The sequence below is a fragment of the Papaver somniferum genome, chromosome 5 (assembly GCF_003573695.1).
Source record: "Papaver somniferum cultivar HN1 chromosome 5, ASM357369v1, whole genome shotgun sequence".
Classification (NCBI taxonomy): Eukaryota; Viridiplantae; Streptophyta; class Magnoliopsida; order Ranunculales; family Papaveraceae; genus Papaver; species Papaver somniferum.
The window spans coordinates 59,693,949-59,716,856 of NC_039362.1; the positions used below are offsets into that span (position 1 = coordinate 59,693,949).

Below are 22,908 nucleotides of genomic sequence, written 5' to 3' on the forward strand. Positions count from 1 at the left end.
ATTCCACTTGGAGAGATCGAAACACACGTAACACTATGCGTGGTGGATATGGAATCGCCATATAATATGTTATTAGGAAGACCATGGATACATGCGATAAAAGTTATAGTATCAACGTTGCATCAATGTATTAAATTCCCCACACCAAATGGAATAGGTGAAATCAGAGGAGATGTTGACAATGCGAAATTATGTCATCAAATTGAAGTAAAGCATTACGAAGGACAAGCAAAAAAGAAACAATTTCACAGAAAGTTGGAAAAGGAAGCAAAGAAAGAAGAAGAACTTAGAGTATATATGATAAGGGCAAAAGAAGGCAAAGGAATACCCAACAAAATTTCGGAAGAAGGAGAAGGACCTGTGAAAACAATAAAAGAACCAACACCAATGGGAGAACTGAAACCCAGTTATACTGCCGCAGAACCAACAAAAGAAATAAACGTTGGGACTATAGAAGAACCTCTAATATTGAGAATTGGAACCAAAATGGATGTGGAAGAAGAAGAAATAACTGTTAGCCTGTTGCGAGAATATAAAGATGTTTTCGCAGGAAGCATGGATGAGATACCGGGAATAGATCCATCAATTGCATGCCACAAGTTGGAGATTAACAAAAATGTGAGACCATTTAAACAGAGAATAAGAAAAATTGCAACAACTTACCATTCCCAAATAGAAGAAGAACTACAGAAAATGCTTGATGCGGGAATTATAAAAGAAGCTAAATACCCAGAATGGATAGTGAATATGGTCATTGTCCCAAAGAAAAACAAAGGAATCAGGATTTGCATAGATTTCACTGATTTAAACAAAGCTTGCCCAAAAGATAGTTTTCCGTTACCAGATATTCCTCAAATGGTGGAATCCGCAGCGGGAAATGATAGAGTATCGTCTTTAGATGGGTACAAAGGGTATAACCAAATCTCTCTCGCTGAAGAAGATCAAGAACATACTGCTTTCTTCGCCCCTAGAGGTTTATATTGTTACACGAAAATGCCATTTGGTTTACGAAATGCAGAAGCGACATACCAAAGAATGGTAGAGAAGGTGTTAGCAAAATGGATACACAAAACATTAGAAGTATACGTGGATGACATGTTAGTAAAGAGTAAAGAAGCTAAAGACCATGTACAAGACCTGAGGGAGATTTTTGAACAAATGCGGCAGTATAACATTAAATTGAATCCTGAGAAGTGTATTATTGGAGTTGCATCGGGATATTTTTTAGGCTACATTGTATCAAAGGAAGGAATACAGGTTGATCCAGAAAAAGTGCAAGCAGTTCGTGACATGCCAACACCAGCAACAATAAAATATATACAGAAGTTGAATGGGCTTCTAGCTTCCTTGGGGAGATTCATTTCGCGATCATCAGATAAATGCAAATATTGTTTTCGATATACTCAAGAAGGGTGCGAAATTTAAATGGACTGATGAATGTGAAAAAGCTTTTCAAGGGATCAAAGAACATCTGATGAATACAACTATTTTACAAAAAGCAGAATCAGGAGAAGAATTATTAATCTATCTTGCGACGACGTCGCATGCATTAAGTGTTGTGTTATTGCGAGTAGACGCAGGAGTGGATAAACCCATTTATTACATTAGCAAAACTTTTAATACTGCCGAGAAGAATTACTCAAAGATTGAGAAGTTAATCTTAGCATTAGTTTATGCATCATTTAAGCTCCGCATATATTTTCAGGGCCATAAGATAAAGGTATTAACAAAAGTACCAATTGAATCAGTGATGAAGAATTCTAAAAGATCAGGAAGAGTGGAGAGATGGAATGCACAAGTAGGCCACTTTGATATTAAATATGAAATTTTATCTTCACCAAAGTCACAAGTTTTTGCAGAGTTCTTGGCAGAATTTCCTTTAGAAGAAGATGAAGCAGTAGAAGAAATGATGGATATAGAAGAAGAACACGGAGATCCAAAAGATTTATTAACAAAACCAAATAGATGGAAGATATTGGTATATGGATCATCAAATGGAGAAGGAAATGGAGTTGGAATTGTTTTAATTTCACCAGAAGGAATAAAGATGGCTTTTTCATTCAGATTGGAATTCACATCCACTAATAATGAAACGGAATATGAAGCTGTGATACATGCCTTAAAATTCGCAATAGAAATGAAACTAGAAAATGCAAGGATCACTAGCGATTCGCAGCTAGTTATTCGCAAAATAAAGGGAGAGTATACTACAAATGAACCATCCTTAAAGAAATACAAGAAGCTCGTTGAAGAATTATCAGCGAAAATCCCAAAAATAAAATGGAGGCACATTTCAAGAAGGATAACAGACTCGCAGACGCTTTTGCTTTCATCTCAAGCATGATGACAGATCCAACTGCGAGATGCATAAAAATACAAACACTTCTGTCACCATCAATCAATAAAAGAAGAAGAAGTGGACGTGATGATAATAGACAATGAAGAAGAAGAACAAATGAACAATATCGCAGACTGGAGAATGGAACTTCATGCATATTTGGCGAAAGGAGAAACACCAAGAAATAGATTGGAAACACACAAGTTAAAAAGCCGTGCAACGAATTATGAATTAAGAGATGGGTTGCTATACCGAAAATCCTTTAATGGACCATCACTCAGATGTTTGACACGAGAGGAAGGAGAAAAGTGCTAAAAATGTTACATAGTGGGGATGCTGGCAATCATAGGAGGAAGATCTTTGGCACATAGAGCAAAAATGCAAGGCTATTACTGGCCATACATGCACGAAGATGCAAAACAAATATCAAGACGTTGCGAAGATTGTCAGCGCATGGAAAGAAAATACATGCACCTGGAGCACCATTGTCATCTTCAACCAGTGTGTGGCCTTTTGGAAAGTGGGGCTTAGATATTGTGGGGCCATTTTTACCAGGTTCTGGACAAAGAAGATACTTAATAGTCGCAACAGATTATTTCACAAAATGGACAGAAGTGAAGGCAGTACAACATATTCGCGACAAAGATATCTTTACATTCATATTCGAAAATATCATTTGCAGATTCGGAATTCCTGCGCAGTTGGTATCTGATAATGGGAAACATTTGAAGGACAGAATATAGAAATGCTACTTAATGCATTCAAGATAAAATGTGGAAAGTCTACTCCTTTGTATCCACAAGCTAATGGGCAGTAGAAGCAACAAACAAAACAATTGCAGATATATTAAAGAAGAAATTGGAAGGACATCACAGAGCATGGTGCGAACAAGTACATAATGCAGTATGGGCTTATAATACAACTAGAAGAGAAGCTACTGGAATGTCACCTTTTTGTTTAACATACGGAGTTGAAGCGGTGTTACCAACAGAAGTTGTTATTCCGACAACAAAGAGAAGCTTGGGAGAAAAATCTTAGTGCGGGTTTGATTTAAATAAACTTGATGAATTAGAAGAAAGAAGAGAAAAGCTTTACAACATATGGAGAATTATCAGCGAAGATTAGCCCGAGAATATAATAAACGTGTCAAAATACGCGAATTTCAACCAGGAGATTTAGTTCTGAGAGACACCAATATATCAGCGAGAAAATGGTGGAAAATTAGCGAAAAAATGGGATGGACCTTACATCATTAAGGAGATAGTTGGAACAGGAGCTTATAGATTAATGGATCCAGAAGGTAGAGATGTTGGTCATAGATTGACAGACCATGGAACAGGTTGTACTTAAAAAGATATTATCCGTAAGAAGCTTTGAGAAGTTATGGATTCTGAAAGAATAATTGCAAGATTATTCAATCAAAACAAGATCATGATGTGCGAAATTTTCGCAGAGATAATCACAGAACAATGACATAAAAGAAAGGGGCGAACCTTTATGGCGTACACCCTAGTTCGCGAATAAAATTTCGCAAGAGGCAAATGTAAGACCTAAAGTACGTCATATTAGGGGGTACCTGTTGCATGGCTCAGGGAAAGGCTACACCGCCACCGGAACCTGAGTCATGGAGATTTGGGGTCAATAAAGCCCATCCGGGAGAGGCACCTTGGATTCTCAGCTTAAGCATATGACTTGGGTTGGGCGACTAAGGTAATAAGGACTCTCCCAAGGAGTGCAGATCTGATCAAGGCGCCGAGGTACACGGTTGAGTCAAGAGTGCCAGGGACGTTTGAAGCGTACCTTGCCATTCTTGACAAGTCTTGGCTTATACTGCACTCGGCCGAAGAAAACCCCACTTAGGGTGCAGTCTCGTAACCATAAGCCCTATAGGTAAAAGGGATAAGAGGCTGCGAAAACAACTGGTTGTTGTTAAGACTGGATGGGAGGAGCTAACCTTGTATGGTAGAAGTACGCCTCCTTGAAGGGGCAACCAGGGGGAGATAAGGGCGGCACCCTCCATTAGGGAGCTGATAAGTGTCTTAAGACGCAAATGTCATGAGGCTTTTATTCGCAAGGGTATTAAGGCTTGTCATATTTGTGCAACAATCCTGAAGAGGCAATAATACAAAAAAAAAGATAAGACGAGATCAATGGGTTTTCGCATGAAAGTGCGAAGACGTCCTGCGATTTCGTCGCAAGACGGCAATGTCATGGGGCTTTATTTTCGCAAGAATATTTAGGCCTGTCATATTGTCGCAACATTCCTGAAGAGGCCATAATACAAAAGAAAAAGTTAAGGCAAGATCAATGGGTTTTGCATGAAAGTGCAAGGACGTCCTGCGATTTTGTCGCAATGACAAGAGGTGGCATAATAAGACCTTTAATTAGGAAGGCAAAATAAGACCACATGATAAAACAAAATATTTATAAGTATTCGTAACAGATTATTTTTTGCAAGAAAGATAATGAGAGGCAAGTATGGGAATCAATAAACAAGAAGCATTATCTTTCTCATCAACAAAATACTAAAAGGAAAATTGATTCCAAAGTTGGTTGAAGAAATTATTCGCAAAAGTGATAAAAATAAGACATTCAAGAAGACAACTAGATAAGAAGCTCAAGCTTCAGTATTAATTCCAGTAGCAGGAGATAACAGACGTTCTTCGCCAATGTTCTCATTATCGCAAGCCTCTCCTTCATTTCGGTTTGATCTTCGCCTTGACTAGCACTTGATTATCGCCAGCAATTACTTCTTCAGGAGAGATTTTTTCTCATTTTGATTAACACCAGCAGATGCTTCTTAGAAGGAATTTCTTCTTCATCTTCCAAGAAATCCTCTGCACCACTTTCATAATCATAATCACTATCAGCAGGACGAGGAACTTCATCATCATCTACTTCAAAGGTTCAATTGATGTAGGAGGAAGAGATTTGGACAATAAAATGTCATTTACAAGGACTTCAGCCCGGAGATGAACTTGACGAAGAAGTGCTCTCTGATGATTCCTATCTTGAATATCCTTAAAATAAGCAAGATAATCAAGTCTTCTTTCTGCTCGGTCGCGAGAACCAGTAAGGCAGAGACGAGCAATGCATTTTCTTTGCGAATTTTGGCATATTTAGCCTCCAAAACAGAAATGGAGGAATGAAGATTCTTCTCAGACTCTGCGAAAGTAGAATACAAAATTTCATAAGATGAAGAACTCAGAAAGATATGACAAAGAAAAGATATTAAGGCAGTCAAACTATTATGACTACCTTCCTTTTGCGAAATAAGGTGTTGAATCAAGGACAGACAACTATTCTCCCAACGGTCCATTGCGTCATCAAATTTATCTCCAACTAAACCTTTAAGTCGAGACTGAAGATTTTTCTCTTTAGAAATAAGAAAGGCATTTTTCTTCGCAAGAGAAGAATAAGATTCTTCTAATTTGGAATATTGTTCTTTAAGTTGATTCGCCTTTACACTTAAAGCTATTCTACCTTGAATGAGTGTATCTCTTTCAGCGATAGATGACTCTGTTACTTCTTTAAGTTCATTTCTCAAAGAGCGAAGAGATTGCTCTTGGTCATCACATACTTTTGAAGAATGCTAAGTTGTTGCGAAGATATCGCCATCTTGTTTAAACAAGTTCGCTTCTCTTGAGATAAGGTTTTATTCTCATCTGATAAAGTTTCCATCCCTAAATTAGCTTTAGTTAGAAAAGAAAGGCGAGATACTTCATTACTTAATAAATCTTGTCTTTGAACTAATTGGGTATTTTCATTGGTAAGATTATTTATATGATCAAGAGAATATGAATAGAGGTTATCTAATTGGTTATATTGATCCATCAAAATTTCTTTATCAACACGGGCTTCTTCCAACAGCAGATTCAAATTGATATCTCTCCATTATTCGTTTCTGGTTTAAGCTTAACATGCGAAAGAGGGATTTCAAGGATAATTAAATATGGGAAGGATAAAACCATTAAAAAGGAAATTGAAGACACAGATAAGAAAATCATACCTCTCAATTCATCATTCTTCTTGCGAAGATTGTCACGATCCACAAAACATTCTGAAGCTTTTGATTTTCGAGACGAAGAGCATTACACTTTTTTCCAAAGCTGTCTGCGAAGCAGCTCTGTCAGAACCAAATGCTTGCTCAGAATTTCGCAAACATTAGACTTGATAGGATCAATAGACTTCTTGCCATCATCCAGGACTTCAACAAAACTTTGAAAGCAATATCTATTCCCTTCCACGGTTTCTTTCGAAAGGGAAGAGATAGGTAGAGAACTGGCAATGATAGAAGGTTGAGAAACATTCTCAATAGGAAGAGAAGAAGTTTCATTCACAGAAGGATCAACAAGGGGGTTTCAATCATTGAAAGGTCATGAAGAAATGAAGTCTGAGGCAGCTTTTTCGCGAATTGGAGATGGTTTATCTTGCGAAGATGTCGCAGGAGATTTAGAAGAGATAGTAAGTGGAAGGGAACAGAAGTTGGAACAGTTTTAAGGTGGCGAGATTTCTTGAGAGGTTTATTGACATCCTTATCACCCTGCGAATTACAATCCAGATAAGAAACAGAGGCAACAATATTGATATTAGAAAAGGATAATGTTTCTTACTACCTTCTCATTCGCAGACTTTCTTTTATGCGCAACAACTTTATGCTGCGATTTGGGAATGTTAGGGTTCTGAACCGTAAACTTAGTGTTGGAGGCGCTTTTGCTGAAATAACAACAGTATGGGAATCACATAAACAACATCAAATAAGGCAATAAACAAGATCAATTTCAGCAAAACCCATAAAGGAGAAAAAAGAAAACTAACCTTGAAGAATCCACGGAAAACACTAGAAGGAAGATTATTTCGAAGAAAATTACGAATGATGAAGATATGCAGAAGAAATAATATGAAGATGAAGAAGAGCTTAAAAAGATTGAAGAAGAAAGAAGACAAGTTGCAATAACGGAATTTGCAGAAGAACGATGAAGTTGCAGAGAAAATAAAAATAAAGAAAAAGAGAGTGAGAAAGAATATATATATAGAGGGAATTTTTCCTCGAGAAGATAAACACGATTAATACGGAAAAATATAAATGGTTAAAAAACAGCGGTTACAAAAGATGTGTCAAGAAACAGATGGAAGAAAGAGTACGTGTGATAAATGCAGAATATGAAGAAATGAACAGCTGCGGCATTTCTCACATCATTCTCTACTTCGCAGAAAAGATATGAGAAGAGGCAAGATGTAGGATCAGAATCTCGCAACAGTGATATCTTAGCGAAATTATCAACAACACAACACAACAGCGTCGCATAACAATTTCAGAAATGATATAATAAACGATGTCAGCTAAAATCATGAGAAAGATGTGATGGTCCTGCGAAAATTAGAGAGTTTGCAAGATTAAGATTTGTAAGGTTGCGAGAATGTCGCAAGCCATATTCGAAAATAAAGGACAGATTAGCTGTCATCCACTATGTACTTCCCTATAAATAGTCGTTCAGTTGTAAAGGAAAGGGAGAGATCTTTTTGAGTAAGAAATAAGTAAATAGGAGAGAGAAAGTCTAAAGCAGAGGTCATTCTTGGTTCTTTTATCTTTTCTTGTAGGAATATTCAAAGATTGATCAATAAAATTAAGAGTGTAAATCTAAAAAATGAGTTGAGTAATAATGAAATCATATGAGGGGTGTAGTGTAGGATTTCCTGCAACTACAGAATCCCAAGCAGATGTTGTTCCGGTGACCGAAGGAAATGCTCCAATTGGTGATGCTCCACACGAGTATCCACATGCGGGTGTTCCTTTTGATCCCCCCTTCAGTGAGCTGCTCGAACATCACGAATTAGTTGGAGTATTTAGCATCCTTACTGGGTATGCCAATTTATACCAGGATATATGGAAGACATATGGCCATATTGCTATTACTAAGGAATCTGAGCATGCTTATTTCTTGATCATGCGAGTAGAAGCAATACTATGTATTGTTAATGACATACGTACCAAACCGAAAGGTGCCATTACCGCAGGTGTACTATTTGATTGGTAGTTCAACCTAAAAACTGCTGAGGAGCATGGACTCCACGTCAAGTGGCTTCGCCAAGGAGTAGAACTTGTAAAGAAGGCTCGAACTGAAAATAAGGCCCATTCCTCTGATGATGTTGAGAGGACACAAGAAGAGATCACAAGGCTGTCTGCAGAATTGGAGCGTGAGAATAATGCTTTGCAGGGCATGGAGGCGATTCTGTTGAAGGAGCAGCAACCATATTTCCCCCATTTACTTTATTTTTTAATTTCCTCTGAATTTTACTTTTGAGCTTGAAAGATGTGAGGTTTTATTTGGTACTAGGTCTTGATTTTCTAATTATTCTGGGATAGGTGATGATTGGAATTTGATCATTATGAGAATTTTCTTATGGTTTGATAAAATAGCGAATCAGAATTGTTTACTGAAAGAAAAATTCAATTACTGGTTGCAAGTACTGCATCCGGTTTGGAGGAATTGAAAATACAAACGAAATAAGAAAATCCTAGATGTTCCAAACATTAAACCTGATCTCTGAGCTCTGAATGCCTCATTCGTTGAACGCTTTAAGACGTTTCTCATAGATTGCTGCTTCTACTACTTTTCCATCCGCGACAACCAACTTGTAGTACCCACCAACGGTGGATTTGGCAATCATGAACAGACCTTCCCAACGAGAGTCGGTCATAGAGTGACGGTTACGCTTTGTTGCTTTGAGTACCAAATTCTCAACATAAAAGGCATTAGGTTTGATTGGCCTAGCCCTGAATATCTTTTTTTTATTCATCCTTTACTTCATCTTTGTACCAAAATCCTTATTCCAGACACGAGCATATCCTGGAAATTCTTCGTGACTTTTCTGAGGCACATGAGGACATTCTTGCAATGTCAGAAGAGGAAACCCTAGATGTTCTTCATCGTATTTGGGGATCACATAAACAATGGAAGTCTCGTAATCTTGCTGATAGATCTGAGTCACCCACTTGGTGAAGTATTGCAAGGGAGAAGTTACCCAGTCATAACGAGCTATAATTGCAGTGGTGTTTTTACTAGCATGATTGAGTCCGGCTATTAGGGTATACAGATAACTCAATGAAAGAGATTCAGGTGGGATGAGACTTGCCTAAGCACAGAATCTCTTGACATAGGATGCTGCATCTTCTCTGGTTTCCTGCTTCATCGTTGTCAGATTCAGAAATTCCTTCATCACTGTTAAATTCAGAAATTCTTCCAGGAGATTCACAGATGGATCTTCGATCAAAGCCTCAAGGCTATGGATTTCTTCACCAGGGGAATTAGCTGGCGTTTGTCTAGCGATGATATTTTCATCATGCAACCATTCTCGTCCAAAGATCATGTCGTATCATATATCTTCTTTGATGATGTGGAATCGAGCCTCCGTCCAAGCAGCATCCATCATCATCTTAAGATTAACATGACCATAAGAGTTTTTTATTTCTCCTGTAGGGTCTCTTATTGTTGCAGAAGAAAACGTATCTTCCTGATGAGTAATCCCCGCAGCTCTGAGTGTCTTGAGAGGAATGATGTTGACGCGGGTACCAGCATCGATCAAAGCTCTTCTAAACTCATTTCCCTTGAGATGGACTGAGGTTAGCAGTCCCCAGTCATATAATTCTTTGTCTGTGGCCAGTAGATGAGAGGGCGGTTCTGGTAGAAGTACGCGTTTTCTTGACACAACATGGTTGAGGGCGTTGAAGATGTCTTTCCTCTGTGTTTTCGATAAGTATAGCAATTCACATAAGTGATTCATCAAAGACTGGACAGCTTCATTGACCGACTCCTCAGATAAAGTGAATGGTCTGACTAGTAAAGTATTTCTATGGACTCCTTCAGTCCCCATGTTCAGTTCTCCAGGCTCTACTTTTTCCTTAAAGATATGTTTCTGAACATTACACTCACTTGTTGGATGATTGAAAAATTGATGGAAGCGGCAGTATTTAGGATCCTCCATCTCTCCCTTAGTAGGTGGATGTCTGACATGAGGTAACTTGATTGCCTCATCCTGAATCCATACCTCCAGTAATTCCAACACCTCTTCCATGGGAACAGGGAAGTTTTGAGGCCTTTGCGCTTCTCTTGCATGTCGTAATTGTTGACGTGGATTCAATGTTGGTGTAGCTTGGTCCTGATTAGCACGTCGTGGCTCCTTCGCCGGTTGAGATGGTGTTGGTGGTGTTCCACGTTTAGGCTGTTGTGCATCTGATGCCGTGGCTTTCCTTTATCCTCTCTTGTTGACAAAATTCACAGAGGGTCCAATATTATATTGCTTATTAACAAACCGTCGGTATCTTCGAGTATCACGAGATTCTTCATCTTTGGCAGGCTTAGTTCTTTCTAGTAAAACAGGTGTTGTGGTAGCCGACCGTTTGGCTACTTCATGAAGTTCAGAGAATGTTTGAAACCGCAAATTCTCTAGTAATGCTCTGTAGAAGGAATCATCCTATTGATGCACAGGTCCACAAGATGCTTTTCAGTGACATTCGGATCATAACAATCCAAGGCCTGGACCCTGAACCTCTTAACGTAATCATTTGGATGTTCAGTATCTCTTTCAAACATCCTTCCAAGATCAGACAAAGTAATCTGTTCCGAGACAAAGAAATACTTTCGATAAAATGCATTGACCATCTTGCCCCAACTGGCTATGCTTCCTGGTTTAATGTTGTTGTACGACGTGTATGCTCTGCCTTTCAGAGATTTTGAGAACCCCCTCAAACGAAGATTGTGATTATATTCATGTTCTCCCAATGATTCCAAGAACCGTGAGACATGTTCTCGTGCATTGCCAGTTCCATCGTACATTGTGAATGTTGGGGAGACGTAACCTTTAGGGAGCAGAACTTTATGCACATCGGAGGGGTATGGAGGTTGATGACGGTGAACAGATGACAAACCTCCGTATTTTCCACGTTTCTCGAAGAAGCGTTCCGGGTCTTCCTTAGTAATGAAGTTTGACTGATCCTTCACCTGTGAGTATTTTGTAGCATCGCGGGTCTCATTGTCTTTAACACATGAATTGGAGTCACTTTAGGGTCGGCTGGAGAAGTTTCTTTCGCTTTTCCTTTTTTTATGCGTCGATCGTTTTTTAGTTGATCTGTTAGAGTTTTCAAGTAGGTAAAAAGATCTTTTTGCCTTGCAGCCATACCTTCCCGAGTCCTGGTAAGAGTTTCCTGTGTTTGCATGAGATCAACTATGATAGGAGGGTTTCTCCTGACTTCTTCGGGATTTCGGCCGAAAAGGGGATTGTTGGCAATGCCGGCGTTTCTGGTGCTGATATGAGTGACTGATGGGTTTCCTCCAGTGTTGACAGGAGTTACTGGGGGTTTCCTCCAGCATTGACAGGAGTGACTGGGGGGTTTCCTCCGGTGTTGACAGGAGTGACTAGGGGGTTACCTCCAGTGTTGACATGAGTGACATCAGCAGCACCACTGGAACCTGCAACATTGGGATTGGGCGTTGAACCTTCATGATTGGGATTGGTGGTTGCACCGGATCTGAGACCGACCATCTTCGAGAAATTGAATTTGCCACCGAGAGATTAGTCTCCCACTGTGGTTGCCAATTTGTTTGTGGGTAAAAACGGCTCACGAGTTTTCTGGTAAAAAGTGGTGGAGGAGGCAAGTGTTTGGAGTTGTGAATCGTCTGAACCTTTAAACAAATATACTGCACGAGAGCACTTTGAATTCGAGAGACTAATCTGTAAGACCCTGGCCTAAACCAATACAATGGTCGTTCCAGGTTCAATTCAGTCACCCGAGGAGGAGAAGGGTCGGTCTGTAGGGAGGGCAGCTGAGATTGTGTGGAGATCAATGGAGATTGATTTGTAGGTGATGTGATGTGTTGAAATGCTGTAAAGATGATTCTCTGTATAAACGAGAGAAATATTCTGATTGTATTTGATAACTTGACAGTGATGAGTCTTAGTTGTTGTTAGTTATCAGATTATAGATTCAGAAACCTATTTATAGCAGCACGTCAATCTCCTGTAAGTGGTGACGGTTGAAATAAGTGGAAAGATAAAGAAGTGGGAGATCGTGTCTAAACCACTTCCATGTTGCATTGTGTCTAAGCCGCCATCACGACTTACCACAACTTTCATCGTGGATGTACCTCACATCACACGTGTTGTAGGCCGCCAGACTAAAACCCTAGTGATATCCCCCATGTGACGTGAATTGATGTCTCATGTGTGAGTGGTCAATATTTGACCTAAGACTATGAGTCTTATGAACTGAACGAACGAAGTTCAATAATAATATGGTGGATGAAGCATGGAATGTTGAAACAACAACATGCTCAGACCATGAATGTTGAATTAGGTCACTGATGACCGTGTCATATCATTATGCTAGTTGAAGCAGTAATGATAGTCGAATGACTTAGAGATGGTTTTATGAGATTGCTGGATCGATCATAAACCATTATGTTGGTACACTGAGCACTTGTGAAAATAATCATTGTTGAACGACCATTGAAGGTCTTTCTCGATCCAAATGTCATGAGTCAGTCGAATGACGAGGAGAGATATTAAAATAATGGTTGACGGACGAACGAAATGTGTTGATGAACCAATAGAATACTGATAGCTGGATCAATATTAAATTCTTAAATATTGACATTTGAATCAACATCAAAAATACTGCAACTCAAGTGACTCATTGCCAGCTGAAGCAATTAAGGTAGTGACAGATGGAGCATTGATGATTAGAACAAGTATTGCTAGTCAGAGCAAATACTGCTAGATTCGTGAATAATTGGTAGCAAGAACATGATGATATGAATCTTATGTGCGATTGTTGGATTAATGCATGGTTCGAATGTACATTCCATGATGGATTCTTCTATTGAATATAATGTTTCCACCATTTGTTTCTTTGATATGTAAGGTTCGTATGTGAATGAGATACTGATAAGGTTATATATCTGAATCTGACTATGTGGAGGGCGCTTTAATGACCATTAAAGAATCCACAAGAGTTAAACGTTACTACTCCGAAGGATTATGCCACTCAAGTATTATATATCATTGTTCTGAACGTGTGTTGGTTGGTTCACAAAGGTTTATATTTTTCGCCCAACTCTTATTTCAGTATGAGTTATCTATTTTCCGTGTTTTACCATTTTTTTTTTACAAAACCCGCATTGTCTTCAAATCATTCTAATGATCACTTGAAAGTTATACATGTTTCTACTAGATACCCCTTTGGATAATGTGCTTATTCAATTCTCACCTTCAGTTTCCAAGACAAAATAAGATAGTCCACGTGTAGATGATAATTTTCAAATTGAAAACTCAGAGGATTGGATTTGGTTTCTGGGGTAGTTATCATTATGTCTATTTTTGTGATTATATTTATTATATATGTTTCAATTGAGATGAGTTCTTATACATACTCTCAAAGAGGGTTTTAGATGTTGATTAACCTTTATTTAGAATCACCAGTTTAGTACTTTGTTGATGAAGTTCTCGCAGATATCTTCATTGTTCTTTAAACTTTAATCATTAAGGGTTATATTCGCTGAATCTTGATACCCAATTACCGTGCTCTAATCCTAGTTCGAGATTTCCTTTAATAGACTATAAATCAAGATATAATTTTGTGCAACGATCATTGATAATAATCTTTACATACCAAAACTTATGAGTCCGACCAAGCGATGCTTTAACAACCCCTTTGAAAAGCTACTAAAATCTTAAAAGTTTATTTTGAAGTGAAAATGAAAACTCAAGTTTGATTTAATTCCTTTAATAAAAAACAATGTGCAGTTAGACACGTATCCACCTGAACTGACATGTTCGAATGACGGGTTGGGTAAGAACAGATCTTCTTATCACCGTTAACAGGTTCAAGTGAAGATTCCATTTCCTCGCTATTAAAGGGACATGTGGTGAGTGAGGCCAAAACCAACCCACCATACCACTACTCGCTTTTACTACCAGAAAATTTTCCATTTTGATTCAATTTGATTTTTTTATCAAAGGGTCGTGTAGTGAGTGAGGCCAAAAACGACTCGCCCGACGTCCTCCCTTACATCGGCTTTACTACCAGAAAATTTGCATATTTTATTTAATTTTGTTTAATTAATGAAGAGTTTGGTGCTGACAGGTTTGAATTCATGTTATCAGCATTTCACCCATGACTACCATTGCACTACTGTATAGTGACAACATCCCATATAACCTGATGTGAAATCATAAAAGCTGTAATAACTCATCTAGGCATCTACCATTCTAACTAGAGGAGGCTGGGCCGGAAGCCGAAGTTTCCCACACACGCCCGTCCACTGGCCTAAACTCCAAGTGAGCAGCAAAGGCCCATTAGAAAACAAGATCCTGGTCCGGTCCATCGCATCAAAACCCTAACATTAATAGGGTTTCCTATAAATTCTTTAGTGAAAATTTGTGTTCGTTTTAGTTTTCATTCTGGGGCTTTAGGAGGTAGAGGAAGAAGAAGAAAGACCAGAGAGAAACCGGCGTAGCAAAGATGGTACACTTTGCTGTCTACAGGAACTGTAAGCAATCTCTCTCTCAACTTTCAGATCGAAGAGATCTTTAAAAACCATTGCTGTGATTCAATCTTTTTGATGTGTATTTGTTTTTCTTGCTTTTGTTGATCGTTTTATCCGATTAGACAAGTAGTAATTCGAGGCTTTTTAATGTTTTGCTTAAGATACTTAAGATACTGGCTGTATGTAGCTTTCATTTCATATAATCGACCTTTTAAAGCTTGTGAGATCCATACGCTACAATAACAATCTAATGTTAGTCAGTAATGTTTGTGGTTTATTTTGATTTTCAAAGGAAACCCATTGATTGATTTTGTTTGTAACTATGATTTTAGGGTTAAATCTTGCATATTTGTGTCTAAATGTCCAAATCTGTAGAAGTTTTATTAGCATGAATTTTTTCAAGCATTGCAATCCTGGAGGGTTTAATCTTTTACCAAAAGAACCCCCAGCTTGGGTATACAACTATACTCAAACAACTTGTTGAGACTACGTTAGTATATAATTTGGCACGTGAATACTAGTCAAACATTGGTATTCAACTATTGAGCATCTAGTGATATGGTCAAATATGGTCATTTTAGAATTTTGTTCTTGTTCCATTTCCATCCATTGGTTCATGAGGTATTTTTCTGAAGTGAACTAGACTTTAACACTAAATATATTATATGACAATTTCCAGATGGTAAGACTTTCAAGAAGCCAAGACGTCCTTATGAGAAGGAGCGTTTGGATGCTGAGTTGAAGCTTGTTGGTGAGTATGGGTTGAGGTGTAAGAGAGAGCTCTGGAGAGTTCAGTATGCTTTGAGCCGCATCCGTAATGCAGCTAGAAATCTTCTTACTCTTGATGAGAAGGACCCACGCCGTATCTTTGAGGGAGAAGCTCTTCTTCGAAGGATGAACAGGTATGGGCTTTTGGAAGAGAGCCAGAACAAGCTCGATTATGTCTTGGCCTTGACTGTTGAGAACTTCCTTGAGCGTCGTCTTCAGACACTAGTCTTCAAGTCTGGAATGGCAAAATCCATTCATCACGCCCGTGTTCTTATCAGGCAGAGACACATCAGGTATACTTGTTAATCAACTAAATAATGCTTAGCAAGTACAATTAGTAATTTTCCATCCATGTTTGATTACAAGCTAATCTTAATTGAATTCAACCAATCTTTAGCTACTGATTGTGTCATACTGAACACCTTCAATTTTTCTTTTGTCATGCTTGATAAAACATATCAACAATGGTTTGGTTTGCAAAGCTAGAATGACTGTTACTAGTGTTTGATTGCTGAGTAGGTCCTGAATCTCATTGTTTTTGTATCTTGTAGTGTAAAAGCTGCTTTGAAATTAAACATTTTTTGTTTGTTTGTATTACTTGGTCAGTTATTTTTTTAATGTTAGATTTAGACTAAACATTACAGTAAATAATTAAACATTATTTACCGATGTGACTGATCTAATTTATCTTGTTTAAGTGATTATACATAGCTGCATTGTTTGAATATATGATGATTTGCTTCCGACCTTGCTTTAGTATTAGATGTATCGCGGATGTCTTATGTAGAAACAATTGCATACGAATGCTTCTTGAGGACCTTTTTGTAGTGTTGGCTCAATGATTATATGCCTTACACAGGCAATATACGCTATTCTCATTGGTATGATATCAATAGGATGAAAACCTAAATTCATATGAGAGCTTTGCTACAATAATATTTAGTAATTGCGACTTTCCTGTATTTGTCTTCTCCTGTTTTTATGGATTATATGTCGGATATGCCTACTAAATGGTCATGTTATACTTCTTACTGTATTTTGTGCTTCTTAAGGATCATCTGTGTAGTGTTAGCTCAATACACTATTCTCATTGGAATGTCATCAATAGGATGAAAACATAAAATGTATATGAGAGCTCTGCTACAATACTATTGAGTAAATGTTAGTGTCTTGTGTTGTCTTTCTATACGGTAGTGGATAGTGTCAGATATATCTTAATGAACTAGTTCTACATCATCTTACTGGATCTTGTGTACAGTTACTAATGCTCTTAATGGATCTTGTGAACAGTTACTAATGCACTGCCGATATTTACAGGGTTGGAAGGCAGGTGGTGAACATCCCATCTTTCATGGTGAGGGTCGACTCACAAAAGCACATTGACTTCTCACTCACCAGTCCTCTTGGAGGTGGACGTCCAGGAAGAGTGAAGAGAAGGAACCAAAAGGCAGCTGCCAAGAAGGCTGCTGGAGGAGATGGAGACGAGGAGGATGAGGATTAAGCTTTGAAATGTAACCCTTGCTAAAGGACCAACAATATATTTATTATGTGGAGGGTTTCCTTTGATAGATAGGGCATGGCAGACTTTTTGCTTGTGTTGTAGTTGCAGTTGTTGGGCATCTACTATTTGGACATCCAATTTTAGGCTGAATATGTTCAGAGTCTTTAGACAAAGTTTTGTTCATTTCTTTTTAAATTTAGTAAGACTTAAAATGTGTTCATGTTATGAAAGATTTTGAGTTTCTCATCTGATTCACTTTTTTACCACCATGTTCACTTTAGGCAGATATATGTCTGGTCTATGCCTTTTAGGTTCATCTGAAATGTAGAAATTTAGGTGCGGAGAACAACTTTTTTTTTTAACCTAATCCATTCTATGCTGTCATGATACTCCTGAATGTTTTGTGCATTTGCCCTGTGCATTGAGGAACTAAGTTTGCAGAAATTGATTCTTGACTTGCATTTGTCCTCTAGACTGCTAGTCTAAGCTACCTTTTTTCCGATTGTTAACTAAGTTGCTTTTTTCCCCGAAGTTTTGCTCTCCATCTCACTTTTGAATGCCCTCTAGCTAGAAGAGGTGGGTTCTCTTTAACCCTCTCTTGCTTGGCAAAATCCTTAAACAGAACAAAAGCAACTAAAGCTACTAGAAAGCTTGTTCTTGCATTTCTGTTTCTGGATTTGTGGAAGCCCAGAGATATTTGCCAAAATTTTCTCTAAAATAGATCCTAACTTGAAAATCTGCTTTCATAACGAACTCTGGAGCCCATACGAGGCGCCTTACTGCCAGGACCTCGTACCACCAGGACTACCCAGACCTCCACCAGGAAGTGTGAATATGAACTGTCTGCTTCTATTTGAATGCTTGTTTATTCAACCAGATTTTATTGAGTGTACTTGGCTTGCACCTGAAATACATGAAATAATGATCAATACTGATGGGTCTAAGTCTGATGATGCTGGAAGTTTTGGTGCCATTCTAAGAGATCATAATGCTGAAGTTCCGAGTGCTGCTGGTGGTGATAGTCCACCTATCTCTGTCTTGGCTCATGAAATGCAGGGAGTGGAAGTGGGGTTAAGGATGGCTATAAAGTTTGATAAACTCAGAGTTCACATTGCTACAGATTCCATGGATGTGTTCAATTTATTTACTAACCCTGATCCACCTTGGAATGTTTTACAAATTTGGAGAAGAATAAAGCTGCTGAAAAGAAGGTTTCCTTCTTGGAAAGTTACTCATTGCTATAGAGAGACTAATAGAGCTGTTGATTTCCCAGCAAGCTTGTATCCTGGTGGTACTTGGGTGGAGCTCAGACATGATGATTTTTTCCCGGATTTCAGAAAAATCCTTGCAGCTAACAAGGCTCAACAAGTGTATCAGAGGCGCAGAAGAACATAGTTGTTTTTTGTTTTTCTTTTCTTTTTTGTTTTAGTTTCTGTTTTTGTTTCTTGGTTTGGATCTCCTTAACCCAGCGGGCCTTGTCAAAATGAAAAAAGAAAAACTCTCAATGCTATTGCATCACTAAATTAAGCAAGAAGGAATTGGACCGGTCTTGAGAGGCACTAATGGCCCTTTCGCGGGTTGCAGGTTCATCCCTTGGGAAGCAGAAGTGGCTGGAGTTGGTAAGGCCAGAGCTACTAAGGTATTGACACCTCGTTGGTATCGCCTGTGGTGGTTCTCTTCGAGGAGTGGAATTTTCGTTCCATGTGCATATTGTTTTGAATATATGCTAGCTGCGCTTAGAAACGGAAAAATGACAGGTTATAATACGATTTTGTATTTTTTCTGTTCAGACGCTGAAACACATCTACATCAGCATGTCAAAGTAGGTTTAAGAATTTGGTTAAGTCGTCAGCTCTGACTTTGTTCTGAATAGATTGTTCTGACTTGTTCCTAAGCCCCAACAAGATCTGCGGTGCAGATTGTGAACACTAGAGTTTTATTGATCACCATTCTCTCCTTCAAAGTTTCAACGAGCCGTAACTTCTAAGTGGGAAGAGCAGTACCCAGATTGTTAGCCCACAACAACTATCAGTTGATCGATATATACGGGGAATGAAATTTTCATTTTAAAATCTTTATTTTCTTGAGGATAAGTTCTAATGTATTTTGGCCACTACTTGTCACAAACTGCCATTAATGTACCTTTCTTTTTCCATTTCACAAAACATGCGGCTTTTGTTTTTGCATCAATTAGACCGCTACCAACAAAATACTCCCTCCTTCCTTTTTAATAGTCTGGTTTCTATAAATAAATGTTTCAAAAAAATAGGCTGGTTTTCATATTGGGAAAGTCAAATGTTATTTTAATTTTTTGGGACCACTTTTCTCTTAACTTCTTTTGATGACAAGTGTCATGTGCACCATTTACTTTACTTCTTTTGGTGATAAGTGTCATGAGGACTATTTCACTTCACTTTTTTTATTGACAAGTGTCATGAGACCACTTTCAATGATTAGTTCTCTTAATTTCCTTAAATTTCTCTAAAAACAAAACCAGCCTATTAAAAAGGAACGGAGGAAGTACTAATCTATCTTTATCAGTTTTGTCATCATTTCTTAAATGAGTAAGTTTTAGAGGCATGTATACTTTAAGAGGAAGGCATACCCTTAAGCACTCTAAAGCTTCTCCTCTCCGATTCAAAAAAACAAAAACCAAACAGGATATTTTTTTTTCCTTTTGACAAATGTAAGGTTATATTGTTAACGGAAAATTGGAAAAATGCTCAAATATGAGGTGTAATGTTGGAGATATGCCCCAACGTTAAGATAGTTGGAAAAATGCTCCATTCCGTTACCTTTGACATCCAACCCAGTTAAGTCACATGCATAAAGCCACCGTCACCACCAGAACTACAATTAAAACCGCCGCCTCCACCACCAGAAACTTAAACATGAACCCTAAACGCTGAATCCTGGATTTTGAACCCTTAACCCTGAATTTTGAAGGGTGTATTTGTCTTTTTATTCGTGTGTGTGCGCTGACACATGTGATTAGTTTTTGACGGAATGGGACATTTTTCCAAGTTTTTAAATGTTGGGGCAGATTTCCAACGTTACATCCCGTATTGGGGCAGTTTCCCAATTTTCCCAATTGTTAATCGCGAGCACCGGAAAGAAAACCTTATTCATTTTTTGAAACTACACCATAGGAATTTTACTCGAACAATAAGCTAGTATCTTACAAGAAATGAACACGTATTAACTGCAAAGAAACATTTGGCCATTAAGGACTGTCACAAGCGGATACCGTGGCTCTTAAGTTCAAGCAAATAAATACATTGTATATTTTGTCGTTGGTATTTGTATGTACACCTTTCATCATCCACCACGTGTACAGGAAGAGACACGTGGAAGGCATGCAAAACAAGATATCAAAACATGATAACAAACATCTCATCAGAAGATGCCACCGGTCAGCAGATCTGACGGTCAGGGACAGAGGATCACAGAGGTATGATGGCTTAGAGGAGCACCAGATAATATCCCTTGGGTGTTAGTACATCCAATCCCGAGGAAGATCCCAGATCAACGGCTGAGAGAGAGTTTGACTGACACAGATGTGACCAGACTAAGAGACACTTGTCTGACACGAGCAGACATCCATCTACCCGCATTAAATACCAAAGAGATATACACGTGTCAATCAGCTCGTGGAAGAAGCGAGAATAACCCTTCGTATTCAAGCTTAGGTCGCAGCACATGCCGAAGACCTCTGCGTAATGGGCACAAAGCACAAGAAAATAAGGTTACAACGGCACCTCAGAAGTAGGAACCACGTTCCAACCCTATAAATACCCCTCTCCACTAAGAGAGAAGGGGTCGACCAATCCAGAGAAAAGATAGGAGAATATAGGAGAGAGAAATAGGAAGAGTAAGTGACCCCCCTACTTCCGCAGACCTATGTGTACTCTAAAGTCATTTGACTATCTTTGTAATCATTCAATACATAGTGAAACACCAGCCCCGAGGATGTAGGCCTTAGTGCCGAACCACGTAAATCTTTGTCTCATTTATATTTCAGCACTTTACATTCAGCATTGAACGTCATGTGCTTTACATTTATGTTTGATTCTCTGTTTACCTCTTTATACGAACATTATTTATGATAATATTCGACTAGACAATGACAAGCCCGAAGGCTTAGAGTCGATGAATCGATATAATCATGCCCTTTACATATACGACGTACAATTTCATAATTAGAATGTATGCGGATATTGTTTGTGAACACGTGGATGGCTTCGAGATTTATGTGTTCATAGTCTGGCGCTATAAACAGGGACTTTGTCACGGTAAAAGATTTATCTTATCCTGTGATTTCACCTTAAACGCGCATTATGGTTGTGCCCTATTCTGGGTTCAGCGTGATTTCAAAACCTTTTTTATTCTGGGTTCGTGGTCTTCATTTTCACAAACACCATTTCAAAGCAGGCAAATCCACGGCTATCTATCACAGATTTGTACGTGAGGCGTTTTTCTTTTAAAACTAAGACTTAATAATCAGATTCATGAGTTCTCGCTACGGATCTGCCTTTTCAAGAGTTTTCCTTTTCAAAAGTAGTCTGAAAACAAGGTCCATGATTGTTTATTAGAGGATTTGTATTGCGAAAACAAGACCGTTGGAGTCTTTATGTTTCTCTTTTATTAAGGCCCTTGGGCAGCTCATTTCTTTTTATTCCACAAATTTTGCGGATACGAATGGCACTAACCCGATCCTCGTGGATATCTTTGGTTCTCTTTATTTATTCCCATATGCAGAAAAGGACTAAAATGGAAAAGATACTAGAGGCAGGAAAAACCAAAGCCTCATCAAAGGAGACACCGAGGACTACCCCGGTCATGACCGAAGCAAGCAGAAAGGAGACAAAGCTAAAACAACTAATCAGAGGCAGGATGCTGCGGAAATCACCTCACCTATGAACACTAACTTCATTTCAGCCGCGGCTCTCAAAGAAGCAGCCACAAAGAACAATGCAACTGTTGCGGTCCTCCAGGCTGCATAAGCTAACAAAACTTTGGTTTCAAACCAAATCCATCAACAAAGAGAAGGGGTGGCAGAATCTATGACACATCAGCCCGCACATCCGCCAGTCTTCGGAATGCCGTCAACCAACGGTCAGAATCAAACCATACCAGTGGTTTTAGTACCGCGGGTGGAAGCTCAACCGAGGGGACCAAACTTGGAGATACCAACAATTGAAGCTGATCCTCTACCACCCTTAATACACACAGTAGACGAAGGGGGAACCATGACCGTAGGGGTACAAGCCGGAACTTCCAATCAGGGATCTAACCAGTCCCACCGACTGATGGTAGAGCTCGAAGAATTGAAAAAGAGCCAGCAGGTCTACGCAGATGTCGTAGCTCTTCTGGACAGCGAGAACCAAGATTTGAAAGATCAGATTGCCCAAAGCACGAAGACCAGCCAACAACTGGACGAAGCAAATTATAAGGCACCAGAACCTAATCGAGACCGAAGAATCATCCTAGCAAACGCCGCTAGGAGAATCAGTGCATCCGATCCGGATTATGCCGCCGAAGACTCAGACTATTATGACAGTGAAGATCGAAGAAAGAAACGCTCAACTGAGCACGGGAACGTGGGACATTACCGCGCAATGGAAGAGCTGCGTGATGAGATGATGGCTGAGATCAGGCAGTTAAAAGCCAGACAAGGCGGAGGAAGGCTTGAAGAGGTGATGAAATAGGATAACTCCACGCCCCTAACTCATCGCCTGGCAAATACCCCCATTCCG

The 22,908-nt window shown here is 38.9% G+C and overlaps 1 protein-coding gene and 1 non-coding gene across 2 annotated transcripts; both read left to right on the forward strand.

Annotated features, from left to right (window-relative positions):
- Window positions 1-14,760: 14,760 nt before the first annotated feature.
- LOC113281671 (40S ribosomal protein S9-2-like) lies at window positions 14,761-17,407 on the forward strand. The gene is made up of 3 exons (XM_026530455.1): window positions 14,761-14,886; window positions 15,563-15,944; window positions 16,969-17,407. Exons 1-3 carry the CDS (start codon window positions 14,859-14,861, stop codon window positions 17,150-17,152), a joined length of 594 nt encoding a protein of 197 aa, XP_026386240.1. The 5' UTR covers window positions 14,761-14,858; the 3' UTR covers window positions 17,153-17,407.
- On the forward strand, window positions 16,484-16,575 carry LOC113284938. Its single transcript, XR_003328461.1, has one exon. It is a non-coding gene; the product is annotated as a small nucleolar RNA U54 (small nucleolar RNA).
- Window positions 17,408-22,908: the final 5,501 nt, after the last annotated feature.